Source organism: Argiope bruennichi, chromosome 5, assembly GCF_947563725.1.
Source record: "Argiope bruennichi chromosome 5, qqArgBrue1.1, whole genome shotgun sequence".
Taxonomy (NCBI): domain Eukaryota; kingdom Metazoa; phylum Arthropoda; class Arachnida; order Araneae; family Araneidae; genus Argiope; species Argiope bruennichi.
Window position 1 is genome coordinate 82,940,144 of NC_079155.1, and position 26,495 is coordinate 82,966,638.

The 26,495-nt window shown below is 26.8% G+C and overlaps 1 protein-coding gene across 3 annotated transcripts in view; it reads left to right on the forward strand.

The window, feature by feature from the left end:
• LOC129968710 (CUGBP Elav-like family member 2) overlaps positions 1-26,048 on the forward strand; it is a 29,260-nt gene extending 3,212 nt beyond the window's left edge. For 2 of the 3 annotated variants that reach the window (XM_056082885.1, XM_056082886.1), the window contains 16 exons: positions 3,683-3,849; positions 4,652-4,734; positions 5,558-5,606; positions 6,346-6,471; positions 6,623-6,702; positions 6,788-6,928; positions 7,538-7,592; positions 7,708-7,779; positions 8,353-8,427; positions 8,581-8,643; positions 11,142-11,237; positions 11,489-11,624; positions 15,180-15,274; positions 19,586-19,645; positions 20,546-20,689; positions 23,074-26,048. In XM_056082885.1, coding sequence (XP_055938860.1) covers positions 3,684-3,849; positions 4,652-4,734; positions 5,558-5,606; positions 6,346-6,471; positions 6,623-6,702; positions 6,788-6,928; positions 7,538-7,592; positions 7,708-7,779; positions 8,353-8,427; positions 8,581-8,643; positions 11,142-11,237; positions 11,489-11,624; positions 15,180-15,274; positions 19,586-19,645; positions 20,546-20,689; positions 23,074-23,201 — 1,569 coding nt within the window. In that variant the 5' untranslated portion in view covers position 3,683 and the 3' untranslated portion in view covers positions 23,202-26,048. The remainder of the gene's footprint in view (positions 1-3,682; positions 3,850-4,651; positions 4,735-5,557; positions 5,607-6,345; positions 6,472-6,622; positions 6,703-6,787; positions 6,929-7,537; positions 7,593-7,707; positions 7,780-8,352; positions 8,428-8,580; positions 8,644-11,141; positions 11,238-11,488; positions 11,625-15,179; positions 15,275-19,585; positions 19,646-20,545; positions 20,690-23,073) is intronic. The other variant, XM_056082887.1, reaches the window with a different exon arrangement.
• Positions 26,049-26,495: the final 447 nt, after the last annotated feature.

The following is a 26,495-nucleotide window of genomic DNA, read 5'->3' on the forward strand; positions in this document are numbered from 1 at the left end:
TTCATTTCTACATATTTTTGATTTATGTATGTTTTTTTTATTGTGTACAAATATGATTAATCTTTTTTTTTTTTTTTTTTTTTTTGATACATTAAGTTTACATGGAGAAATGCTGTGATCATTTGAAATTATTTGAGAGCTGTTATTCAGTTTATGTTAATTTAGATTTGTTGGCCAGAAAGTAATTACCAAAGTATATAATATTTTTAACATTTACTAAGTTCTTCATTGGTTTTTATAGAATTGTTAGACAACAGTTTGAATTAAGCATGAGCTTAAAAGTTTAGCTATGAAATATAATTTTAGATTACTTACTTTATAATTGTTTTTTTTTTATAATCTTTGTTGTGATTAGAAATCATATTTTTATGCATTTTTAAAGGATAGAAATAAAAAAAAAATTTAATGGATTTTTAAATTGATAGAAAAAATGCATTAAAATGCAGAGTTAAAGTTTTTTTTTTTTTTTTTTTTTTTTTTTTTTTTTACAAGATCATTTTTGAAAGCATCTTCCTACGAACTGCAAACATGAAATTGCACATTCTTCCTTTGTATTTACGGCTGACATTGGTTGGAGATAAAATAGTATATAATCAGATTTACTGGAAAATATTGGCACAGCCAGTTTGTTCTGTATACATATATTTTTCTTTTCTGAAAGAAGTATTTCACTTCTTGTGTTTGAATTTGAATTTTTTTTTTTTTTTTAATAAAAAAAAACTGGTTTTCAAGTTTTATTTTTCTTAGTTAAGAAAGTTGTCAAAAAAATTTCAGAGCTGTATAATGAAAAATGGCAAATGAAATGTTTAATATAAATTACCATAAAATAGAAAAACAAATTAAATTTATATACATATTTTTTTCTTTAAAAGTATACAAGAAATTTTATTCTTTGTAGTTTAAATTATTGTTGCATTATCATTAAAGTTTTCCTTCAGGCTGAGCATTACAATTTAACTTAATCATTCTCGTTTAACTGTGGTTCTTCTTTTTTTCTGATACTTCCATGGATAATATGGACAAAATGGGAATGATTGATAGATTTTAAATTTTGATAGTGGAATAAAAAATTTTGGATTGCATTTGGTAAATTTATGGGATAAGTTACGTATTTTTGTGTATATTTCTTTTAATATTTTTAATACATGGCTTTTACTTATATTCTATATAAGAACAATTCATGGCCACCAAAAAAATACGTTCATTCACAATTTTGATTACTCTTAAAACTTTATATTTTTATACTCTCCCCCACCAAAAAAATGTTATTACTACGAGCAGCTTATGGTGGTTGACTTATTCATTGGGCCAACTGATTCTGTTTTAATTAGCAGAAGCAGTTATTTAAATCTTGATGATCATGATTCCTTTGACATAATATTAATAAGCATCAAATTATGATAGACATTTAAGTTGTATTGTTTTAATTGAAATAATGTCTAGAATTATATTAATATTATTTTCTTTCCCTTTGTTTACAATAATTATTATTCTAGCTATGTCATAAAAAAGAATTGTTGCTAATGAATTGAAAAATTGTTATACAAAATTGTGCACATTCCTAGTTACAAACTAATTTAAAATTTATGACCTTGTATTTTTTTACAGATATATAAAAAATAATTACGTAATAAATACTTCCAGTTATGAAAGGTTACATTTTTAAAAACAAATTAGAGTGTCAGTGTATGAATCATGAAATCTGTAGTCTCTTAAATTTCACTTATAACTAAATTATATTGTTATTATATTATCCATTACATGCAAGCAAAGGTTTGCAAGGATGGAATGTTAAAACAAATTGTAATACACTCTTCATGGATGTATGAGCAAAAATAATTCTTAGCTAGAATAATAATTGCCACCCAAACATTAACATACATTAAAGCATGTCACAAAAATATAGAATGAGTTTGGATGTTGAATAGATATTCTAGTTTCTTATGGCAGCCTTGTACAGTCTCACAAACTTTCTTTTGTTATCAACCAATATTATACTAGGTTAAAAGTTTCTAAAATATCTCAATTAGCTGATCTTTAAGTATTTGATGTAACTACATATTTTCTCAACAGTTTAATTTCTGTCAAATTTTTGTAAGCTTATAAATGCAGAAATACTGCTTTCTTATTATTAGTGTTTTTTCATATATATATATATTGTTCATCAAGTTAATATTCAAGATAAAGGTATCTATGATTTTTTTTTTTTTTTTTTTTTTTTTTATATTGATTCCCTCATGTATCCTGCTTGGAAATTTCTATAAAATTAAATTTTATAAGTAAAATAATGAATATTTATCAGATTCTTGTCTTTATTTTAGCAATCATGAACTTATTTTTGGTAATTATTTTATTTAAATATGTCTACTCGTGTTCAGAAGAAATTGAAAATTATATTGATGAATGACAAATAAATATAATTTCGTGTATGCTATAATTTTTGTTTACTTATGCTAAATAATTGTTTGTCATCTTTTTGAAATATTTTATTAATATCTCTGAATTAGTAAAATAGATTTCATTAAGATAAATACATGTCAATAATTGTCGAATGCATATGAAATATTTTAATTACTCTCAAATTTGATGGAATTTTGTAGGTAAATCTTACAGTTTTTAATTTGACTTCCTTTACCTGCTACAATTACAGAGCTTTTAAAAAAGAAAACTGTCAAAGAAGTGAAGCTCAAAGCTTTGTATCTTTTCTCTGTCTTCTCTCTCTCTCTTTTCTTCTTTGACTTTGTTACCTTTTTGTGGGAGAGAGTTGCCATATTTGTGTTTCTGTTGAGAAATCGTCATTATTTTATATAGAATAATGGTTAAATATGTCTTCTTACTTGAATATTTAAAATTTTGTACATCATCTACAAAGGTAATAAGACTTCTGAAAATCATAAATCAGAAAATTTTAAACTATTTTGTTGTGATCTGAATTATGTGTTTACCACTGAATTAGATCTGGAGGATTCTTATCTATTGTATGATAGCAGAAAAATTTGTTTTCGACTAAGATTTTATTTACCAATTGAAGCAAACTCAGTCAAAAATATGATAACATTATACAAATACATAAAATATGCAGGTAACTCATAGCTTAGTTTGATATAGTTATTGTTTATAGAAATATCAGAAAAATTGCATTACAGCAACATATTTATTCAGATTATTTTAGATTCTATATTCTATATTAGGAATTTTAAATGAGTTGGAAAATTTAAAAGGTAAATCTTTCGTTTATTCAGGGAATAAGAATATTAAGATTCTTATTTTTGAGAACATAATACATTTGAAAACATTGAATGTTAAAACTCAATTTAAAATATCCAATGCATTATTTTGAATTGAAGCAATGTTTCATTTCTAATCTGATGAGTACAAGAAATTTTATAAATGAAAAACCTATCTGCTAATTAAATTTTTAAATTACTGGGGGTCAAATAATTTAAAGGCATTTTTTAAAAAAAATTGGAGACAAAACTACAATAGATTTTCTACAATAACTACAATAATTTTCCATTAGGATTAAATCCTTGTTTTCCTTATTTAAATTGAAACTAAAGCTCCATTCCACTTGTCTTAAAGGGTAGATTGCTATGAAATGACATTTGCCTTTTTTTTAAGTGGCTTATTTTGCTGTTGAGTACATTTTCTGTGTATTATAGTTTTTTTAATACTGTTTTAGCATGAATTCTATCCAAAAAGATCAACCAGATCCTGATGCCATCAAAATGTTTGTGGGACAAATTCCGCGTAACTGGGACGAAGCCGAGCTACGAAAGCTTTTTGATGAATTTGGACCTGTCCATCAAATAAATGTATTAAGGGATAAAATGACTGGGCAAAGCAGGGGTATGTCCTCACATTCTTTGTCTTTTTTTATATCCTGTATTCTTTCTATTAATATAGTCTGCTATAGAGGATATGTAAGGACAATAGTGGGGGAATTATTTGAATAAAAAGAAAAACGGTGGACAGGTGATTTTAACTCGTAAATTGTAACGTTAATGTAGCCAGGAAGCAGTTTGCAAAGTTAATTTGTTTTAATAATTATTTATTTGAATATTCAGGTTAAAAGTATTTAATGTTAATTCTCAAAAATATGTTGTTTTTGAAAGTTATTTATTTAAAAATATTTTTGTTGTAAAGAAGCTCAAATGGAAAGAAAGCATGCAAGATTGTTATTTGATTCATAATTACTTAGAGTAGATGCTCGAAATTGAAATAATTGAGAATAATGTATGTATTGTTTTTTTTTTTTTTTGTTTTTTTTCAGAATACAAAAAATATTGGTTATCTCTTCATTTCTTTAAGCACTTGTATGGTAATTCTATCTCACAAGAGAGAAAAAAATTCTAACATTATTCTCAAATTCTCTTAGTACTTATATTTTCATTGATATTCTATATATACTATTTCTGCTTCCTTATTTATAAAAAAAAAAAGTACTTTTAAAAATGTTTTATTTAACAAATGAAATATATGCTTCACAGTTTTAGCAGTTGTTGATTCAAATATAAATAGCATGTTACAAAGGCCAAAAAAATTCCTTTAAATTATAAGGTGAGACAAATTCATTGTCATAATAATATCCTGATATTGTCTTGAAAAATATAATCCAATAATTTTCTTAAAGTATTCCTTTTTTTTATAGGTTGTTGTTTTGTTACTTTTTATAATCGTAAATCAGCAGTAGAAGCACAAAACGCTTTACATAACATTAAAACTTTACCAGGGGTATGTATATTCAATCTTTATTTATGAATTCTTAAATAAACAAATATAATTTAATGCCTCTATATTTTAATCTTAAATGCATAGTTTTAAATGTTCATGAAGATCTGTGTATGTAAAAAGTTGTTTTCATAAAGATTTGATAAATGTTCTAAAATTGTAATGTGCTTCTAAATAAGTACTATAATAACATTCTGTAAAATTTAATTTTTTCTGTACATTTCAAATATTTGTGTATGTAATTCAGGCTTACATTTAATTTTGAATTTTGACACTGAAATTTATTTTTATTGCTATGCATAATATTTGTGATATTTTAAATAATTTGTATTGCTAAATTATTATTTTTTTAATTCTACATTCTGGAAATCCAATGTTTCATTTGCAAATAATCACTCTTCCCATTCATTTACAAATTTATTTACTACAAGTAATAAATTTGTAAGTGAATGGGATTTATAATGTTTTTCTAATAAAAATAATTAAAATGTCAATCTTTTTAATTATTTACAAATTTTATTCTATGTAGTAACTATAATTTATAGTAACATATCTTTGTTTTTGATATCTTTTAGGATTATGTAAAAATAATTTAAACTTGTTTTCTTTATTTGAGCATATTGTGAACATTCTGTCTATTTATAAATACATATTATTTATGAAATAAATGAACAATTTCATCAATTATCACTTTAAAAATTAACAGACTTTTTTTGTAATTATAATATTTTTTCTATTTAACACTGCACATGTCAAAAAAAAAAGATGTGTTTTTTTAAATGCTGAAATTTTTATTCCCCTTGTGATACTTTCCATTTGTTTTCAGATGCATCATCCAATTCAAATGAAACCTGCAGATAGTGAAAATAGAAATGGTATGTCTATCAAAATATTATTCATGCCCAAAAAATTTATTTAAAAAACTATATATGGAATAGTTTTAAAAATGTTATCATTTGCAATTGAATTTCATTTTTAATTTATCTCCTTTATTGTAGTCAGATTTTTTAAATACATAGAAAGAGCACATGTTAATATTTATATATAATTTAGTCAGTTTTGTATTGATTTATGAAATTGACAGACATCAACCTGAATTTAATTTTTATAAGAAATTTATTATAATTGCAAGTCAATTGCAAAAGACATTCTAGTACAAATTTAATATATATTTGAATATTTATAAATATTCTGAATATAAGGCAATTTTTTAGAAAGAAAAAAATATTTAAGAATTTTTTTATTATTATTATTTTAAAACTGAATGGGATTGCACCTTCTTATTTTATATTTTGTTTGACCCTCCAGTAGCTTAACTTAGAATTAATGTGGATTGGAAATTTACTCGTAAGTAGATCTCAACATATTCCATATTTTTGATAATATATGACAAAGAAGAAGAAAAGCTGTAAGATGCCAATGCATAAAATGAAATTGTTATACTTCTTAAATTTTTAATGATGAAAGCAATATTTTTTAGGCTTTTATTTAATAAAGTACTCAGTTGTATGGGCTTAGCATCCAAATTTATATTACTAGTTTATTTATGTGTGGAATGTTTCTGTGAAATTTAATCACTGCATTAATTCACTTATTATTCTTCTATGTATAAAGAAAGGAAATTATTTGTTGGCATGTTATCTAAAAAGTGTTCTGAAAATGATGTCAGAGTCATGTTTTCTTCATTTGGCCAGATTGAAGAATGTACGGTTTTAAGAGATATTAATGGACAAAGTAGGGGTAAGTTATAATTGATAATTTTATGCTGTTCTGGTTGTAACCCTTTTTTAATGAGACATTTTATTGTATGTGCTACATTCTAGATTCTCTGTTTTCATTAATTTTTTTCTCTTTCATTCATTTTGATATCATATTTGTATTGTTGTTGCAGGATGTGCTTTTATTACATATGCTTCTCGTCAGTGTGCAATCAATGCCATAAAAGCTATGAATCATTCACAGACTATGGATGTAAGAACATAAATTATATATAATCGAATGTTTATATTTTGTTTTACATAGCTTACATTAAAATATGTTTATTTTTCTCCCTCAGGGTTGTAGTAGCCCCCTTGTAGTGAAATTTGCAGATACTCAAAAAGATAAAGATTTGAAGCGACAGCAACAAATGATGTCTAACATTTGGAACATGAGTAATTTTAGCAACTTAGGTCTTAATTCTCAGTATATTGCTGCAGTAAGTTTTTTTTTTTTTTTTAATTAAAACTCTTTCATGTTGGACATTTGTATACTTGTTGTTCTTTTATTCATGTAATAAAGTTAAAATGAATTTTTACATAATATTTATTGGCTGTATATTGCTTCATGCTAAACTTGATGTCGCATGCATAATGCAGAGATTGCTGTGTAAGGCTAATTGCCACTAAATTAGGCTGGTAGTTACTTCTTCAGGATAGAGGTGCTCATTAAGAAAGGGTTTATTGAAATTTAAATGAAGTTTTTGGTTAAAGATTCATCAAAATTTTAACATTTTTCTGCAATATTTTAGATATGTTTGTGTGGTGTTTCTTCTGTTTGGGTGTTTTTGTCTTCACCCAAAACAAATTCAATAATTTTAGAGTGTAATATTGCATTAAAGTATTTTTTCTAATATTTGAAATAATTAATATTATTCCACTCTAATATTTAATAATTATAAAATACGCTTTGTGTTTGTATGTATGTACATTAAACTTTGTGATTTGAAAAAGTATAGAAAGACTTTCCTACTCTGATTTCTAAACTCTGCCTAAAAATTGATATGATCTGCTATAATTTTTTTTAACTAGTTTTCTTTCATTTTTAGCAAACGCAAGCTGGTAGCTATGGAAATTTTACTAGTCTACCTCAACTTACTGGAGGTTTGTATTTCTTTTTTTGTTTTCAATCATCTAAATTTGAATCCTTTTCTGATTGAATTAGGATTATTTTCTGTATTGTTATGTAATTTTTAGATCTGTTATTTTCTTTCTCAAGGAATAAATTCTTTGAATATGCAGCAACTTGCAGCTCTTGCAGCCGCCCAATCGCCTAATAATGCCAATTCTGGTAGGTAATTTAAATTTTGATTTTAATTATAAAATATTATGCATAATATTAATTCATTGTCTGGTTTCAGCGGTAATAACATTTTTCTATTTCAATTCAGTAATTGTTTGTTAAAATCATTATAAGATGTTTGAGGGATGTTTCATTTTATCTACTTTTACTATTTCTACTTTGATATTTAAATAAATGTCTTCGTAAGCTATGTTTTCAATAAGTTTACTTTTCAAAGAATTGTGATTTTTTAAAAATTAAACTCTCAAATATATGTAAAAATATATGTAATTTAAGAATATATAATAAATAGTATTATTTTACAGTTTTAAACAGTAAAGCTACAAATTTGATCTATTAAAATACAAAACCAGTTGGACTTGACATTTCTAATTTGGAAAATAAGAATGTTAGTTTTTAGGTATTTCTTAAATTTGCATTCTATTCAAGTAATTATAAATGTCAAGACAGAGTTTGTAAAATTAAAAGAAAGGCTATTGTTCTGAGGCTAATATGTGCAAATTTTATGTGTATTCATTAATGGAATTTAAAAAAAAATTTCCCCCCATATGTTGTTTTTAGGGCTCAATGCATTAGGTTTACAGGGCATTGGTGGAGGTGGTGGACTAACACTAAACTCAGGAAATCACACACCAGGTATGTAGTGACTGTTGGTTTACAGTTGCTAGGATTATTAATTAACTTATGATATCTTACGTAGGTATATATATGATATTGATATAAGATAAATAATCAGAGTAACTGTCTTTAATTAATAAATAAAAAAATATGATTTTTTTTAATGTATAGATGTGAATGCTGCAAACATTCAAAGTTTGGCTGCTTTGGCTAGTTTGACATCAAATAGCCCAGGTAAAGAATTTTTCATTACAACTTTTTAAATCGTAATAATTTTTCCTTTCAAATATATTATGTGAATTTTGTATGAAACTGGTAATAATGGATGTTATGAAATAACAGATTGACCTAGCAGACATTTGCTTTTAATCTTTAGATAGATTATAAACAGAGAAACCCTCAAATTTTTTTAAATATTTTTCTGTTGCATTGGAACTTTTGTCAAGGAAATGCTTTCTCACTTTTTTTTAACAAATAATTGGATAAGGTTTGGTGATTTTTGATAAATGGGGTATTCTATTCTTTTTATCTTTCCTTAGTAATCATATTATCCATTACATAAATAGTAACCAAATAGGAAAAAAAGAAAATGATGAACCCATGTGTTGTGAGCAGTAACAAACTTATTCAATTGGAATAAAATTCTAATCACTTACTAATACAGCATCTGTGCCACAGTAAGAAAAAGCTTGCAAATGAAAAGTAAGAAGTTAAACAAAGAGTGTTAAGTGTACATCCACCTTCAAGTATGGCAAATCTTGTTTTTTAGAGTAATATTGATCTTTTTATCAGTAGGTGTATTGATGATATTATCTAACAACCAAGAAGTAATAAATTTTTGGAACTTATAAAATACTGTGAAAATTCCACGATTTTCCCAGAATTGTAATGAATAGCTTATAATGTTACTAAAAAATTTGAAGAGGAGGGAGGCTTAGCTCATTTGGAGAGTTGTCGGCAGTCGTTCAGCCTCAGTTGTAGAAAACTAATTTAAGAATTTATATATGCTGCTATCTACATCCGATCATGCCAGATCTTAAGTGTATTGTAATTAAAGTACATTTACTAGTACTATTACTATTGATGGAGGAAATTTTTGCAAAGTTCAGTGGAGCTCAGAAAATAAAGAATTCAAAACCTATCTTTATTCTGTTAAAACAAATTTCAGAGCCATTACTTCAGTTTCAACTAAGAACATAAGCAAATGAGCTAAAAAGATTAATGATTGGGAAAACTAACAACTAATTTCACCGAAATGCAAGACATAAGCGTCAAATATAAGTCATGTGTGACATCATGACCAGTCAAAGGCATAGGATTTTAATCATGACATGTCAAGGAGCACAAACAATTCACATGAAAGCAATAATCTTAATTGCACATGCACAACAAAGCATGTGTTCTCACTTGTGGTGCCACATACGCAAAATAGCAACTCCTGGGTATAAAGTGTTTTGTATTCTGCAGTTTGCTAAGATTTAATTTGTAATTTTATTTCAGTATACATTTCATTTAAAGTTTTTTTGTAATTCCCCATTTGACAAAAACATCTGTTGATGGCATGGCAATGCAAAATGATTGTATGTGTTTAGAAAGGGCAAAGCATAGAACAAGTAAAAGTGTTTTTACTGGATGTTGAACATGCCATAGCATCCATTTGTCCTTAAAAAAAATCTGTTTGGAAGCAAGACTTAAGTTGCCTAACACGACATTGAGGAAGGTTCTAAGAACATATTTACACATATCCATTAACTATTTCTATGGTGTATGCTTTAACTTAGCAAGTAAAGTGTTTGAGCAAGATTGCTTTCTTGATCATGTGGTGTTCAGTAGTGAGTCAACTTTTTATTTAAGTGGGAAGCTAAATGCCTGAATGGTTATCTGGGAATCGGAATGTTCTTTTAAATTTGTACGACACAAAAGAGATTTCCCAAAATTAGGTGCTTTCTGCACTTACAGACCAATTTGTTTCGCTGAGCTACTGAAATAGGGGTGGATTATATTGATATACTGAAAGAATTACTCTTTTCCTAATTAGTAGAGGATGTGCCTGTAAACGTAATTTGGCAACAGGATTAAGCTTCCTCCTATTAGAAACCCTTTGTAAGAGAATGGTTGAACAGCAAAGTCCCTGGTCGTATTTGTTGAAACAACAAAGTTCTCTTTAGATGGCCTCCGTATTCATGTAACATAATGCCGTGCAATTTTTGTTCTTTAAGGCTTTATAAAAAATCTATCTACATTCCTGGTTTTTCAGAGTTGAAACAAAGAATTGAAGAGGCCTTTGCTTCCATTACTCAAGACTTTTAACCTAAATGGGAAGAATTGGAATTTAGGTTAGATGTGTGTTGCATAATTAAAAGTGCACATATTAGAAAATTTTTATGAAAAACTAGGTAGTTTACCTTCAAGTTGTTGCATGATTTATTGTAAATAGTCTGAATTAAACTTTATTAAATATCATAGAAATCAGGACATTCCTTTGCTGACATGCTGCATGTCTTTGCATTAGCCGTATATACCATTTGTTAGTTATATTGTATAGTTATATTTTTGTCCTTTTACTGCAAAAGAAAATTAGAGAGGTTACTTTATAATTTTACAAAAAAATTTGAATGATTCATAGACGTGTTCATAGATGTGTGAAATGTTTGACAAATACAAATAATATGTGATATTTTTCTTTGTCTTATTCCTTATTCATCTTTAATCCTATGATATGTGGATTGCAGTTGGCATCAACTCTATGATGATGCAAAATTTGACGGCCTTAGCAGCTGCCAGTAGTAGTGGAGGTTCAGCTGGAATTCATGGTCTGACTGCTACAGGTAATGATTATGTTTGAAAATCTATTACTGTTGTGATTTGAATCGATATATATAATTGTTGCAATTTTTTGTCAGTATATTACAGAAATAAAGAAAAAAAAAATTAATACAATTTTCATTTTTATTCCTTTGTGATGTGAAATAATAGAGTTGATTATGTTGTATTAGTTAAATAATTGTGAATTTCAACATTTTATATTTAAATAAAAATAAATGGATTTATTTCTAATTTTTGAAAAAAATTATTGTAGGTAATATGTCTGGTAGCACCTCTAGTGCCAGTTCACCTATGAGTGGTGTTGGTTCTGTTAGCCCTGTTACCAGTATGGCTTTAGGTTTAAATAATACATCGATTTCAAACATGGGAACATTCACGGGAGTAAATGGGTAAGGAATTTTCCAACTTGTAGTTTTATAAATCTTTTTTATATCTTCTTTAAAAGCAATTGATCATATTTAAAAAATCTAGGCTAAGTGAAAAATATTTCAGTATTTTATATATGTATGTGTAATATACTCTGTGTGTGTAATAGATAGAGGAGAAAACATATATAATTGTTTCATTGACGTTTTTTTTTTAAATTGCATTATGATATATTTTGAATCTATTGAGTAGTTTGGCTTAACCTAAGAAATTATTTCAAACAGTTTTTTACTTTTGAAAAAATGATATTTTTATATCAAACGTATGTGATAAATGTTGATTATGTAGCATTAAAAAATGCTTCTCTCTGTAAGCAGTTAGAATAATATTTCATAATAGAATATTGCTTTGGTAAATTGTGTTTGGATTGTAACAATGACATATTTGGAGAATAGTCAGAAAACTTTGTGAATATTTTCATAAGGTTTATAATTCGGGTAATAAGACTGCAACTTTCATATTAATAACTAAAATTATAATTAATGGAGCAATTTAAAACTAGTAATCAAAGTATTCTTTCTTTTATGCCTTTCTCTCACAGTGCTCCTGGATGGTAACATTAATCAGATCTATTGTAATTGTCTAAATGTTGACAATTATCATTATCTTGTCATGGTACAAATTCATTGATTTCAATTGTTTGAAACTTGAATTTGATTATTTTTTTTAATACCGTGATATTATTGTTCTAATTCAAAAGGCATGTATTTCAGAAAATATATGAATTTAAGTCACTTATTGCATGATAGGTAATCTTTTATTTATAATTAAGTATTATCTTTTAAATAATCTTACTATTTATTTATTAAATAAATGAGTCAAATTCACCATTTAATGATTTACCAAATCCTTTTTACTGTGTTCTCTCTCTCTCTCTCTCATTCTCACTCTGTATGTGTGTGTAATATGAAACAACCATATTGCAAATTCTGTAGTAGAGTCCCAATATAAATTTGGTTATAAAAAAAATTTTACTTCTATAAGATATTTTTTTCTAAAGAGACAACTTTAATAAATGACAATACTATAAAAGTATTATTTTAGCATTTATGCTTTTTTTTTTTTTTTATGTAATAGCAAGATTGCGCCAACAGGTGTAATTGCTTATCAATTATCACCTTCCTAGGATCTTGCAAAATTAAATCTTGCTGTTTGAGTGGCTGTGGATTTATGGTATCCCTTCACATAGGTAGTACTATACATTTGAACAGTGATTTAGAAAGGGAAAGAAATAATATCTAAATATGCCAAGTTCCTTATATACTGACAAAAATTATAATGGCAAGGTCGCGCCAACAGGTATAACTGCTTATCAGTTATCTCCTTCCTAGGATCTTGCAAAATTAAATGGTGCTGTTTGAGTGGCTGTGGATTTATGATATCCCTTCACATAGGTAGTACCATATACTTGAACAGTGATTTAGGAAAAGAAAGAAGTAATATTTAAACATGCCAAGTTCCTTATATACTGACAAAAATTACAATGGCAAGGTCACGCCAACAGGTATAACTAACTGCTTATCAGTTATCACCTTCCTAGGATCTTGCAAAATTAAATGGTGCTGTTTGAGTGGCTGTGGATTTATGATATCCCTTCACATAGGTAGTACCATACACTTGAACAGTGATTTAGGAAAGAAAAGAAGTAATATTTAAACATACCAAGTTCCTTATGTACTGACAAAAATTACAATGGCAAGGTCGCGTCAACAGGTATAACTGCTTATCTGTTATCACCTTCCTAGGATCTTGCAAAATTAAATGGTGCTGTTTGAGTGGCTGTGGATTTATGACATCCCTTCACATAGATGGTCCCATACACTTGAACAGTGATTTAGGAAAGGAAAAAAGTAATATTTAAACATGCCAAGTTCCTTATATACTGACAAAAATTATAATTGCAAGGTCGCGCCAACAGGTATAACTGCTTATCTGTTATCACCTTCCTAGGATCTTGCAAAATTAAATGGTGCTGTTTGAGTGGCTGTGGATTTATGATATCCCTTCACATAGGTAGTACCATACATTTGAACAGTGATTTAGGAAAAGAAAGAAGTAATATTTAAACATACCAAGTTCCTTATATACTGACAAAAATTATAATTGCAAGGTCGCGCCAACAGGTATAACTGCTTATCAGTTATCACCTTCCTAGGATCTTGCAAAATTAAATGGTGCTGTTTGAGTGGCTGTGGATTTATGATATCCCTTCACATAGGTAGTACCATACATTTGAACAGTGATTTAGGAAAGGAAAGAAGTAATATTTAAACATACCAAGTTCCTTATATACTGACAAAAATTATAATGGCAAGGTCGCGCCAACAGGTATAACTGCTTATCAGTTATCACCTTCCTAGGATCTTGCAAAATTAAATGGTGTTGTTTGAGTGGCTGTGGATTTATGATATCCCTTCACATAGGTAGTACCATACATTTGAATAGTGATTTTAGTACCATACATTTGAACAGTGATTTAAGATATGAAAAAGTAATATCTAAGCATGCTAAGTTTCGTATGTGCTAACAGAAATTATAATAGCAAGGTTGCACCAACAGGTATATCTGCCAATTGGTTTTCACCTTCCATGAATTTTACCAAATAAATGGTCGGTGCTATTTGAGTAATTTTGGATTTATTATGTTTCTTCACATATGTAGGATGACATAACTAATTTGTGTTTTATCTATGTATAAAACGAGTGAACTGTACTGGTATTAAAAATTTAAAACGTGATATCAGTGTTATTACATATATTTTGAAAAGTGCAAAAATGATTCTTTAAATTTTGGCAGAAATTGTGAGAAACTTAAAGGATTTGTGTTTATGAAAAGTAAAAATATATCCCAATTTAGATGTTAAAAATTAATAATTTATTTTTGAATTTCAATCTAAAGTTTATTTGTTGGAGAAAAATTTTTATTTTCTTACAATGAAATTAATTCAGTGATATATTTCTGGATGTTGAAGTGCATGTAAATCATTTCTTTCTCCTAATTTTTGTAAACCATTAAAAACATAGTTTTAAAAAATTAATTTTTATTTCTGCCGATATTCAGCTGCTTCTATGCTTTTTCAAATTAATATTGTTTGTAAAAAGATTGATTTAAATTTCTGGGAAACATGTGAAAAGCAGTATGGATGCAGAATTATTTAATAGTGCTAAGTAGAGCCATGTACTTTGTTCTAGTGTTTATTTCAATTCCTTTTTTTTTTTTTTTCTTTTTTTTTTTTCTGAAATTAAATATTTTACTGTTATTTATCAGTTTAAAGTTATTTTTTATAACAAAATAACTTTTAGAAAATATTTCATTCTTTCTTAACTTGAAAATGCTCCAGTAATAGAGTATTTCTGAGAAAAATGTTAATGGGTCAAGTTATGCAATGTTATTTTTTAGTTTCGCATAATTGTTCTCTTCTGCTGAATGCAAAAGTATTTTACCTCATGTTATGTTTCAATACTAAGTGAATGCTCTACTTGTTTGTTTTTATAGACTTGTTATTTCTACTTATATAGGATTGGAAACATGACAAATTTAGGGGCAAATGGATCTAACCTTGATGCTCTTACCCAGGCTTATAGTGGCATTCAAGGAATTCAGCCATTCACAAGTGAGCTTTACTACTACTACATGATGTAATATAATTATGGATGCAAAGCATCATGCAAATAATTAATTTGAGAAAACTTGGAACATTTGCCTTTTATTTATTTGCAAATAATTATATCATAAATAATAGTTATCATTTAATTTTGTACAAATTACTTGTGACTTTTGTAAAAATTTTGTAAAGTATTTTTGAACATAATAAAAATGCAATGCATAAGAACATGTCCATGACTTGCTGTTTTTCATAATGTAGATGTTTTTAGTAAGCAAAACTAATTTTGAATGGGACTTCCCATTTATTATATTAATTAATATAATTAAAGGTGATAATCATGAATGACAGATACATTTGAATCTGTAAAAATATTTTGTAAAATTTTATTTGCATTCCTATAATTGAAACATATTTGTTTCTTTGGGGAATTGGAAAATTTTATTTTTCTTAATCTTTGTTCATTTTTTAAGAAGTTCAAAAAATTTTAATTGCTTATTCCCTTCCAAGCTGCTAAGAAGGGGAAAAAAAGAAGTAAATTCAATTTCTAAAATTTCTATTTATCCTTATCTTCTCTTATTGCTTCTGTTGTAATGGCTTTAAATATATTTTTTTAATATTTGAATGTCTAAATATTTGATTTAAAAAAAGTATTCTTTTAAAAAAAAAAATTTAAATGATTTTTATTGTATTTTCTATATCTTGATTTTTTTTTATTACATTCATTTTCTTCTATATTAGTCATATTTATTATTTTTGCTCGATTTTATCTGTAATTGCTTTTTAATTTTCTATCTTTATTGGCTTTTTTTCTCTCATTTTCTCTCTGTGTCTCTTCTTGCATTATTTCTTTTCTAGACTCTCTTCTTAAATTTAATAGTAGTATCAAAATATTTTAAATTATTAAATAAGAAATAATATTTATTAATTTTTTGATTAGATATTTTAGTTGCAATAGTTTTAACCAGTTAACTGCATGTGCCATATATACATGTTAATTCAAATTTTTATTTTGTTGCAATCAATTTATGTATACATTGTACAAAATAAATAGCCATTCAATATGAAAACACAAAATTTCAATGAGACCTAATAATACAAATGTCATTTAGTGCTATTTTTCCTATGTACTACCAGTAAGCCTGCTATATAAATTTTAAAAAAATGTTTAAATGGAATTCTTTTATATAGAAGTTATTCTTCGTACAATGTATTGCTTTTTACAAAATGAGTTGATTATTTTTACCAATAACATGTGTGGCAAAATAAATAAACTCTACAAACTATAAAGGCCCTTAGTAACGTCTGATTCATCGTAACAGTGTCATACTTCAAATTTTAAAAAAACAAAAACGGTTATGAACTTTGTTCCACTAAGTAAATCTGCAAAGCCTGCTCGTCTCTTCAGTAAATTTTTCCTCAGTTTTATACCAACTTGCCATCAATATTTTATGCTTGCTTTTTTGTTAGTTTTTAAATTTACTATGACAATACCTTTTTCAACAATGAATTTTAATTTTTTTATACAGTAAAAAAAAAAAAAAATCCTTAACTATTTGTATTGTTTGATGTGTAATCATGTCATTGCTTGACTTAAATTGTGCATTGTATGGGAAGACTTTTAAAAATAAATCTTGCAGTTAGCTGGTTAAGCATATTTTAAAGATATATATGAATATTAAATTAATTTTGTATAACGTATAAATTAAGTTTAATCATTGATATATGTAGGAAGTGAAATGATGTAAGAATAATTTAATCCTACTTTAATATTTTCTGATGATATTGTTGTTTAAAATGGTTTTATATTTTAAAAAAATCATTAGAAATATGAATACTGTTAATTCTATTATTTCTGAGACTGTTTATTTAAGAATATATGATTCTTATTTCGAAAATAAATTGTTTTTACATTTTTTTTATATAAAATTGCAGTTATATAAAAGCATGTATTGCAAAATGAGCTCAAAAAATGTTTAATTGTATTAATTTTATATTAATAATAGAAAGATTTTTGCTTCTTAAATATTTTTCTTTCTTTGGTATTTGTAAGAAATAAAATAAATTAAGAATGTGAGAAGTGGTATGAAACTATGTCTTAATCTTCTTTCAGTAAAGTTGAAGAGTATTATGTATTATTTTTAAAATCTTATCTCGAAGTTGATCAGCCAAATATTTTATTAGTATAATAATGATGATTATCAGATTTAACTGCTAACAACTTATGACAAACAAAAGTGTTAGTGCTTAATTGAAATTTGTTATTTCTCTAATATGATAAAATGTGTATTATGCAGGAAAGGACTCGTCAATTTTTTAATTAAAAATTAATGTATGAGTCAATTTATATCTGCTTATAGGAAAATTCTCTGGTAGAGGAAAACTTCTCATAAATCTTATTTACTCTCATCCTCTCTTAGTGCATTTCTAATGCTTTCCGTTTTAAACTTTTATGATGCAAGCTAAAAAATTCTTCATCATTGGGTATCGTTTCCCTGCACATCAGAATTGTAACCGTCTTTGGGTTCTCCCCCTCCCACATCTAAACAGAAAATCAGAACAAAATTTTGAATAGCATTGTTATAAGGAATTTTATTTTAGATTTATTTAATGTCACATATAGGGAAGAATTTTTTTTTTTTAAATCTCTCAATAATATATTCAAATTTTTAAAAAAATCTGGTAAATCTGAAGTAATTGTATTTTTTCACTATCTACCATCAGAGTCTGTTTATATCATATAGACCTTCAAATATTTCAAGTATATTGCAAAAACATTGTGTAATGCATCACTTTATTAGAATCATTCGACATCATAGTGTTGGAAAGAATTGCAAAAAAGTAAGTTGTTATAAATGATATAATTTAGTGCTGTTATCATATTGTATGTCAAATGAGTCTGCACTTTTTATGTAAACTTATTGAAACTTCATTTCTGCACTTCCATTCAAAAAAAAAGAAAATCTGTTTTCTTTTCTACTTCTCTCGAAGTTATGGAATTCAGATACTGTGATGAGGTACTTCTGAATTATACTTGCATGTTAATTTTTATTGTTAATGCTGTTTCAGTGAAACAGTTCAGATAAACTGTCTTATTCGTGATTGCTTATCACTGTTTTCCCTTGTTCACTTCGTTTTTAAAAGTGTAACTTCTAACATGCACTTCCTTTTAATTCTGATTTGCTTTTTCCAAAACTTTCATTATTTTTTTTTATCTGATTTATCTTTTTTCAGAATTTTTTTCCCCAATTCTTTGTTAATGATATACTAAACTAATTTCAGTTTTGACTTTTTATTTAGTCAAAAGTTATTACAAATTTTACCGATTATCTGTTTATTTTTAGCATTTAAACTTCCAATCTTGGATAAATTTTAACTGATTTGTTAATAGTGAATTTTGGAGATTGTTTTCTTATACCTGAAGAATGTAGCCGTCAACTTAAATAGATCAGTAATTGGAAGATATCATTGTAAAGAACTACAAAATGAAATGTGAGGTGAGGATTATCATATCTAAATTTGTCCAGTTGAAGAAGTGTTAGAGAGAAAACTATTAATATTTGTTAATAAAATTATCCATGTTTACACCATTTTGAACTCGTATATTCTTTGAAACTTGAAGGAATTTCCATTTATCTTTTTTTTTTTTCGAGTATGTTTTTTTCCCCTTTCTCTTACAATTTTTGTAGATTCATTTAACTTATGAAGATTATATATTTATTTCCTAAATTTAATTCTGCTTATCTTTATTAAATTGTTATTAGTTAAAAATTTTGTGATCCTTAAGTAGTGTAAGTTTATTTATTTATCTCTATCTTAAAGTTGTTTCCCCCCCCCCTCTCTTTAAAAGGTATTTTTAATTGTTGATTTATTTTGTGTTTATTATATATTGTATATCAATTAGCATTATGGTATGAATATTGCATGAATCATGCTAAGTAAAAAAATATTTAAATATGTTTATTCTAATGTCACTGTTTTTAATTTAATTATTATAATTTCTATAATTTAGTTCTATACCTGCTTGTTTCTCTCTGAGCTTTTTATCCAATGCTTTTTTTCTATATTTACTTGCTTTATCCTTTAAATCAAAGCATGAATTTTTCTGCAATTTTAATTTCCATTTCTTTCCTTCCCTTTACGAAATTTATTTATTAGTTGTTAAATATAAATTACTGTTCCAAAAAAATATAAATTACTGTTTGTATATCCATTTTAAAAATTAATTTAAGTAGTTTCCCTTTTGTAATTTTATCTGTTTATGTGAAATGTTTGTAGATTTATTACTGTTTTTGCTTAAAAATTGAAATGTATTCTTAGATACATTCCCTCCTGTTGGTCTCCAGCAACCTCAAAGTTCTCCTGGAAAACAACTGGAAGGTACGATTTTCTTTCGTTCACTCATTTCTTTCATATGATTTTTTTTTTTTTTTTTTGTATTCACTGTCTTTCACATGTTTATGCCTTTTTAATGTAATGTATTTCCAACTAGGCAACATTTGATTCATTTTATGTATGTGAATAAATATTCGAATTTGTTTGAAAATTTTTCAATGGAAACAATGGTTGCTTTGTTTAATATGTTAAGTAAGCACAATTACAAGTTAATCTTATGATAGTTGTTTATTTTCATTGTTAATCCTGAATGACACTTAGGTACAATAATGTCTTGAACTAAGTGTGCTAATATGTTGTTAAGAATTCTAATATGCTTTGCTATAGTTTATATTACTGAAAAAAAAATTTTAGGAAATTTTTTAAAGAAAATCTTTAGTTATATTACAATTTGTATTTTTGTGCTTTAACCCTCCTAGAAGACATTTATTTTGATTTATGGCATTCAAAGTAAGCAGTTTTAAAAGTATGTAAACTTATATACGATCAAGTCTTTTGTTGCTATTAAAATCACATGTAGATAGTTATTGACGAACACCAAGAAAGACTAAAGGCACATGCGTGAATCATTTTAAACTATGAACAAATTTCTGTTCTTGATTTTATTTCGCACAGATGCTGTTCTTTTAATCTCCTTATATCTTTTTTGTTTTGTTTTGTTTGGTTCAAAACTAAATGAAAAATTGGTATCAAATTAACGTATATCAGTATTCCATAAATAAATTTTTAAAAAAAATAAGGTACTTAATTTTCTAAGGATTTGTTTTTGAATTTTTATTTGTTTTTGTTATTACATTTTTATTTTGTTTACATCAAATGTTTTTGTTATTTAATTTAGATTTCATTTTTATTTTGTTCTAAAGTTGGGTTAATATTTTTCTTTAGGGCCAGAAGGATCTAACCTATTTATATATCATTTGCCACAAGAGTTTACAGATTCTGACTTAGCACAGACATTTTCTCCTTTTGGAAACGTCATTTCTGCTAAAGTGTTCATTGATAAACAGACTAACCTTAGCAAATGCTTTGGTAAGTACTGGTTGAATAATCCAATTATTCTTGTATCTAATGCTTTGATGCCATCTTTTCTTACTGTTTGGGGCCTGATTTCAATTCCTTAGATTTTGCTGACATAAGAAAATTAACCTTCTATATAGTATATACTGTTCACCAGTAGATATGTATTGTTAAGAAATAGAAACACTGGTGAAAGTGGAAGGTTCATTTTACTTCTAACCTCTAATTAGTATCTCTGCTTGCTTGGATAGTTTTTTTCTATCTTGAAGCAGTTAGTTCAATGTGGTAATGAGTTTGGTTTTAAAAAGTTTATTAAGTTATTAGTTTCTTACATGACTTGCAAATTTAAAAAAAAAGAATACATTCTTGAGCATAGGTTGCAATGATGGCAAAATTTGTTGCACCAAATCAGAATATCAGTCATCGTTATTGGCTACAATAGAAATAAATCGGATGTTTTAGACCAAATTGTTGCAAGTTTCATGGTATCCAAGAACATATACATGGGCAGTTGGGTTACAATAGAGTAGTTGATATATTTATTCATTTTGAATATCGAAACCATAAATGCAGAAATTCTACAAAAATTCAGCTAAACAGATTTCTATCCAAATCACAGCTGTTCTTTATTATTATTATTATTACTATTATTTAATTTTATATTTTCATTTTATTTATTTACTTATTTATTTTAGTACATTTTCTGTTTTAAATAATCAACTGCAACAACACATGTAAATTAACAAAAATTTCTCTTGGCAACAAAACTTGTATAAAAAAACTACGTCTTTACACAAATTATTCCATTTATTTTAAGATCCCAAACCGAACCTTAAAAAAAATAATAAATTTAATTATATTTTTAAAACTTGTGAATGAATCGTTTTTTGTGGCAGTGCTGAAAACAATTATACCATTATTACTTGTTTGGAATGCCAACAATGTGAAACACTGATAAGGAGAACATTATATTAAATTTGTATATGTGTTAATTTTCTTTTTTAATAATTTGAAAGTAACTGCTATGATTTTATCTTGTTTTTTTTAGTAACTTATTTGAATTGTAACTTTAAAAATCTTATAATTTTCTGTATTTTGCAAATACTATGTTTTAGAAGAGGGAAGGGGGGCGAAAGCTACTTCTTTATAATCCTGTAAACCTGCTTAAGAAAAAAAAATAATAATAATAATGGAGATTTAAGCTATATTTTGTGTGGTGTAATTATTTTGTGCAATTTTAAATGTTACTTTACATGTATATCATCTATCTAATTGACTCTTAATCTTATTAGTTCATCAAATTTGTATTGCCAAGTAAATGTAGATTGGGGTGAGGGGCTGGAATGTGTATAAAATTTATACATCTGATCCTAGTGCTCCATGAAAATAATCAATGTACTAAGGTTTAAATGTTAAAAATTTGATTTAAGTTGTTAAAGATGTTAAATTTCTTTTTAAAAAATTTCATTTATTATTTTTAACTGTAAAATATAGTATTATATATGAAAAGAAATATAAGGCGTATCAAAAACAAATTAATACATATAAAAAAAATATCCATAATTTATGGGAATCTGAGCATTGGTACATTCAGGGCAATTTAATCCTTTTTAAAAAAAACTAAGTAACTTTGTAATTAATGAATTTATAAGTTAATATCCTCAAACATTAAAAACACTTGCTTCCCCCCTTGATACAGGGAATTTTAGAAAGTAATACATGGGAAACTAATTAATTATCAGTGATATTGCTATAAATGTAAGAATGTGTGTCTTATATTATCTATTTTGGCACTGTGTAAATTTCAAATTGTCTGGCAAAAATATTAGTGGTGGGAAGATTCATCACTGCAAAATGTTGGGTTAATTAGTTATCACTTTAATGATAATATTTTAAACAGTATATATCAGCGCCTTAGTTCAGAACTATGCAAAGTCAATGATTTTTCATTATTCCATGTTATCTTATTCTATTCTTTGAGTGTATAACTTATAAGATAAAAGTTGTTTCTAAACTAAACAAACAATTCAGTTCAATGCTAGCCAAAACCCTCAATTAATTTTTAAAAGAAAAAATCCAGATGCACCATCAAAAGAAAATAAAATTTATGATTATTATAAAAAATTCTACTAAAAAAATGTGAAACAAAATTAAACTCGGTTAATTTACTTTTTAAGACATTGATTGTATGTTTATCACATTAAATTTGCATTAGTTATCAACAATTGGCAAAATAATTGAAAGAATTATCTTGGAACAATGTTGAACAGCAGAATCAGAAAGTTATGTATATGTGCGTGCATTGCATTTAATATGTTTCTTGTATATATTAAGTTTTTTTTTTTAATTTAGATTATTTCCTCACTATATATAATGCAAAAACTTTACTTTTCCAGGTTTTGTGAGCTATGATAACCCAAGCAATGCCCAGGCTGCCATCCAGTCTATGAATGGGTTTCAAATTGGTATGAAACGATTAAAAGTGCAACTGAAACGTTCAAAGGACGCTAGCAAGCCATACTGAATGTTGATCAATTACCGAGCTTGCATGCAGATTTCCTACTGCAAATGTGTGTGTATATTCGAAGATTTTTATCCTGTCATTACTCTTTGTTTAAATATATGTTACAAAGTATATATTTCTGTTAAGAAAGTATATTAATATTATCCTGAAGCATCCATGAAGAGGTTAAAAGCATACTCATACAGCATCTTTTGTGAATACTATGTGGATATGTATTTCTGTTAGTATTGTTGTACAACATCATATCAAAGTCTGTTTTATCCTGGTGAAGTAGAATTTGTATATTATTATTATTATTATTATTATTATTATTATTATTATTATTATTATTCCTCCCTTATGAATGAAATTATAAATGCATGTTTTTTAAAAGTTGAGAATGATATAAAATGAATTTTGTTTTTCGTGCCGTCAGTTATTGTAAAAAAAAGTAAATATTTTTTGTTTTTATAGTGTTTTATGATGGTTGTGAAACAGCCACGAAAAATATATGTAGTATATATAAAGATATATATATATATATATTTAATATATTTTTAAACTGATGATGATGAAATTTTTGCTTGTTTTTCTTTGTTAAACAGGGAGGGAATTTTTATAATAGAATTTTATCTTGCATAATTTTTGTTTCAAGTAGTAGTGTTTATGGTTGTGAAACAGGTTCCATGGAAGCAGTACACCTGTAGTGTAGTTTTATAAGAGACAGAAACTCTTTGGAAAATTGACAAAGTGCCTCGCTTCTCTTGAAGGTTGCTTCCTCAAAAGAAAACTAGCATTTACGTGGGAACGCCCAATTTTTTGTTTTTCACCATTTCTCACTTGTTATTTCCCCCTCACTCCCGCAGACAGATTTTTCTATCCAAATCATGGATGCTTCCAGGGCTAATAATAGGTTCACTTATATTGCATTTTGTTTCATAGTCTTGTAAATTTTTTTGTGAGTATAAAAAATAATAAGTTTAGTATATGTATGTTGTATGGTATGTTCGGTTGCTTTGTTAATTTGTGTGCAGTATTATTTTATTTTTATTGTAGTCTCATCAATACTGTTAATTTTTTTAACTGCACCGAAGTGTGGTGTGTCTTTTTTGAAAAAGCATTTTTTCGGGAATTATTGGTACATGTAAAAGAGACTTAGTTTTAGCACACATATATCATTGTTTTGTTTTTACTTGATATATAAACAATTTGTATTCAATCTCGTCCAATTGTACAGTTTCTAAATCGTGCAAAGTATATTAAAATAAAATAGGATTGACTGCTCACCGCTAAATCCGACCAAGATGCGATCTCTCGGTATCAGATGCAATTTTAATCTGTGAGGAAGTTGTTGTGAACTGTCTCTCCTTTATCTGTGTAGAATTATATCATTTTTTGAAAAAGTGGTTTATAGATATAACTCTTATTGTAACCCAGTATTATAAGACTGCTCTGCATGGGCTGAGTGTTTTAAATAAAATGTAAAAATAATTGTGGACTTATTCTAGTCCAAGTTTGTCATCTGATCTGTGTGTTTCCTGGAAAGGAACCAAAGAAAAACAATTTGTAAAGCATGTATTTACTAATATATCTGCCTTAATCTTGTTTGGCACTAAAAGAAATTTATGTACCAGACAACAAAAAACTTATATATGTCTATTTACTGGTGTAACAAAAACATAGTGATTTAAAGAAAATTTGTCTATATGTAGTAATGTGGCTAAATGTCTTGTCATACAGCACATATTTTGCATGGAACCTATGCTCACTGTCAAACTGTCCTTATCTGGTGTCTTTGTCTGCTGCTTTGTGCACGATCTGTGTGTAACTGTCTGTCCTGTGACTTGCATCAGAGCTCATATTTTACATCACTCTGTGATTCGTGATAACTGCTGCCCAACTACAAAATGTGGGTGCCAAACGATTATTAAAATAAATGAAAACGAATAAACATATGCAATGATTCTTAGCAAAAAAATATGGAATGATTGAAAAAATGTTTATTTTGTCAAAAAAAAAAAAATTGAAAAAGCAGACTTTAAAAATGAAATTGTGTTTGATGAGTTTTTCAGTGCATTGTAGCTGTAGATTAAGTTATTATTGAATTTTGTTTATAAAAGCATTTAAAATCTTTGTTTTGCTGTTTGTTGTTATGAAATTTTAACTGTTGTGTCATAATAGTGTAAAAAAAACGGGTTTGCAGTACAGAATTTACTAATATGCTGTTGTGTAGCGTTGCTGTCCACTGTGTTTCTTGTGACTTGTGGTCACAATTCAGTGCAAGTGAACACCTTTTGTACACATATAGTATACTTTTTTAAAAATTCACAGAAATTCGTGATTTTTACTTAATGATTTGCTGTTCATTCTTTTACTTGATGATAATTTGTTGTTGATTTTAAAAGATATATATATTTTGGTCATTTAAATAGCTCTGTGATAAGTGAGAGGTGAAGTACTTACTCTTTGAAATCTAAGTTTGAGATTTTTTTAGTAAGTCCGTTTTCTGTCAAATTCATGAAAATGTCTTTGATGAGCAGTCTTGCATCATTTTGTCTGGGTTGTAAAATTTATATACAGATTGTTTAATTTCGATTTTATTATTGGGTTTTGAAGAAGATGGGCTTCTTGAAGGAGATCATATGGAGCTGCAGAAGGATTGCTGTCCACATGTGGCTTTTGAGAACATATCGTCAACAGTATCCAAATTGCTGCAGCTATTACCTATTAGATTATAGGAAAAGATGATAAAAAAAATTTTTGTTAACTAAAATTTTTTATAATCTTTTGTTAAAAGAGAATGATTTAACAAATTACGCTATGGAGTTTGGGAAATTTTCATTAATAAAACAAATAAGTAGTTTCTTTTTTTTTTTGTTTGTCTTTATTTTGTGCCATGCATTTCATATGACTCCATTTCATAAAACAAATGCAAAACTGTTCTATCTATATGCTTTTTTAATTTTAAGGGGGAAAATTTAATTGATTAACTTGCAGATACCAGCAAACTACAACAGTTTTACCTTTTTTTTACTTTCAATCAAAACTTAAAACATAGATCTTGTTCCTGGATTAATGAAACATCTTTAAATCCACTGTAAAAGTAATTGACATATTTAAGTATTGCATAAATCATGACTACAATTATAATCTGATGCAAAAACATGTTTTGTTCAACTTTATTCTAACTAAGCACTGAAATTAAACAACGCTACTGTACGAAGGATAGTGAGGGAATGAAATTCAATATTCCTTTCAAAGTGGAGTTTATCCTCATCTACTTAAGAACTAGAACTAAGATTTTAATATCTGCCA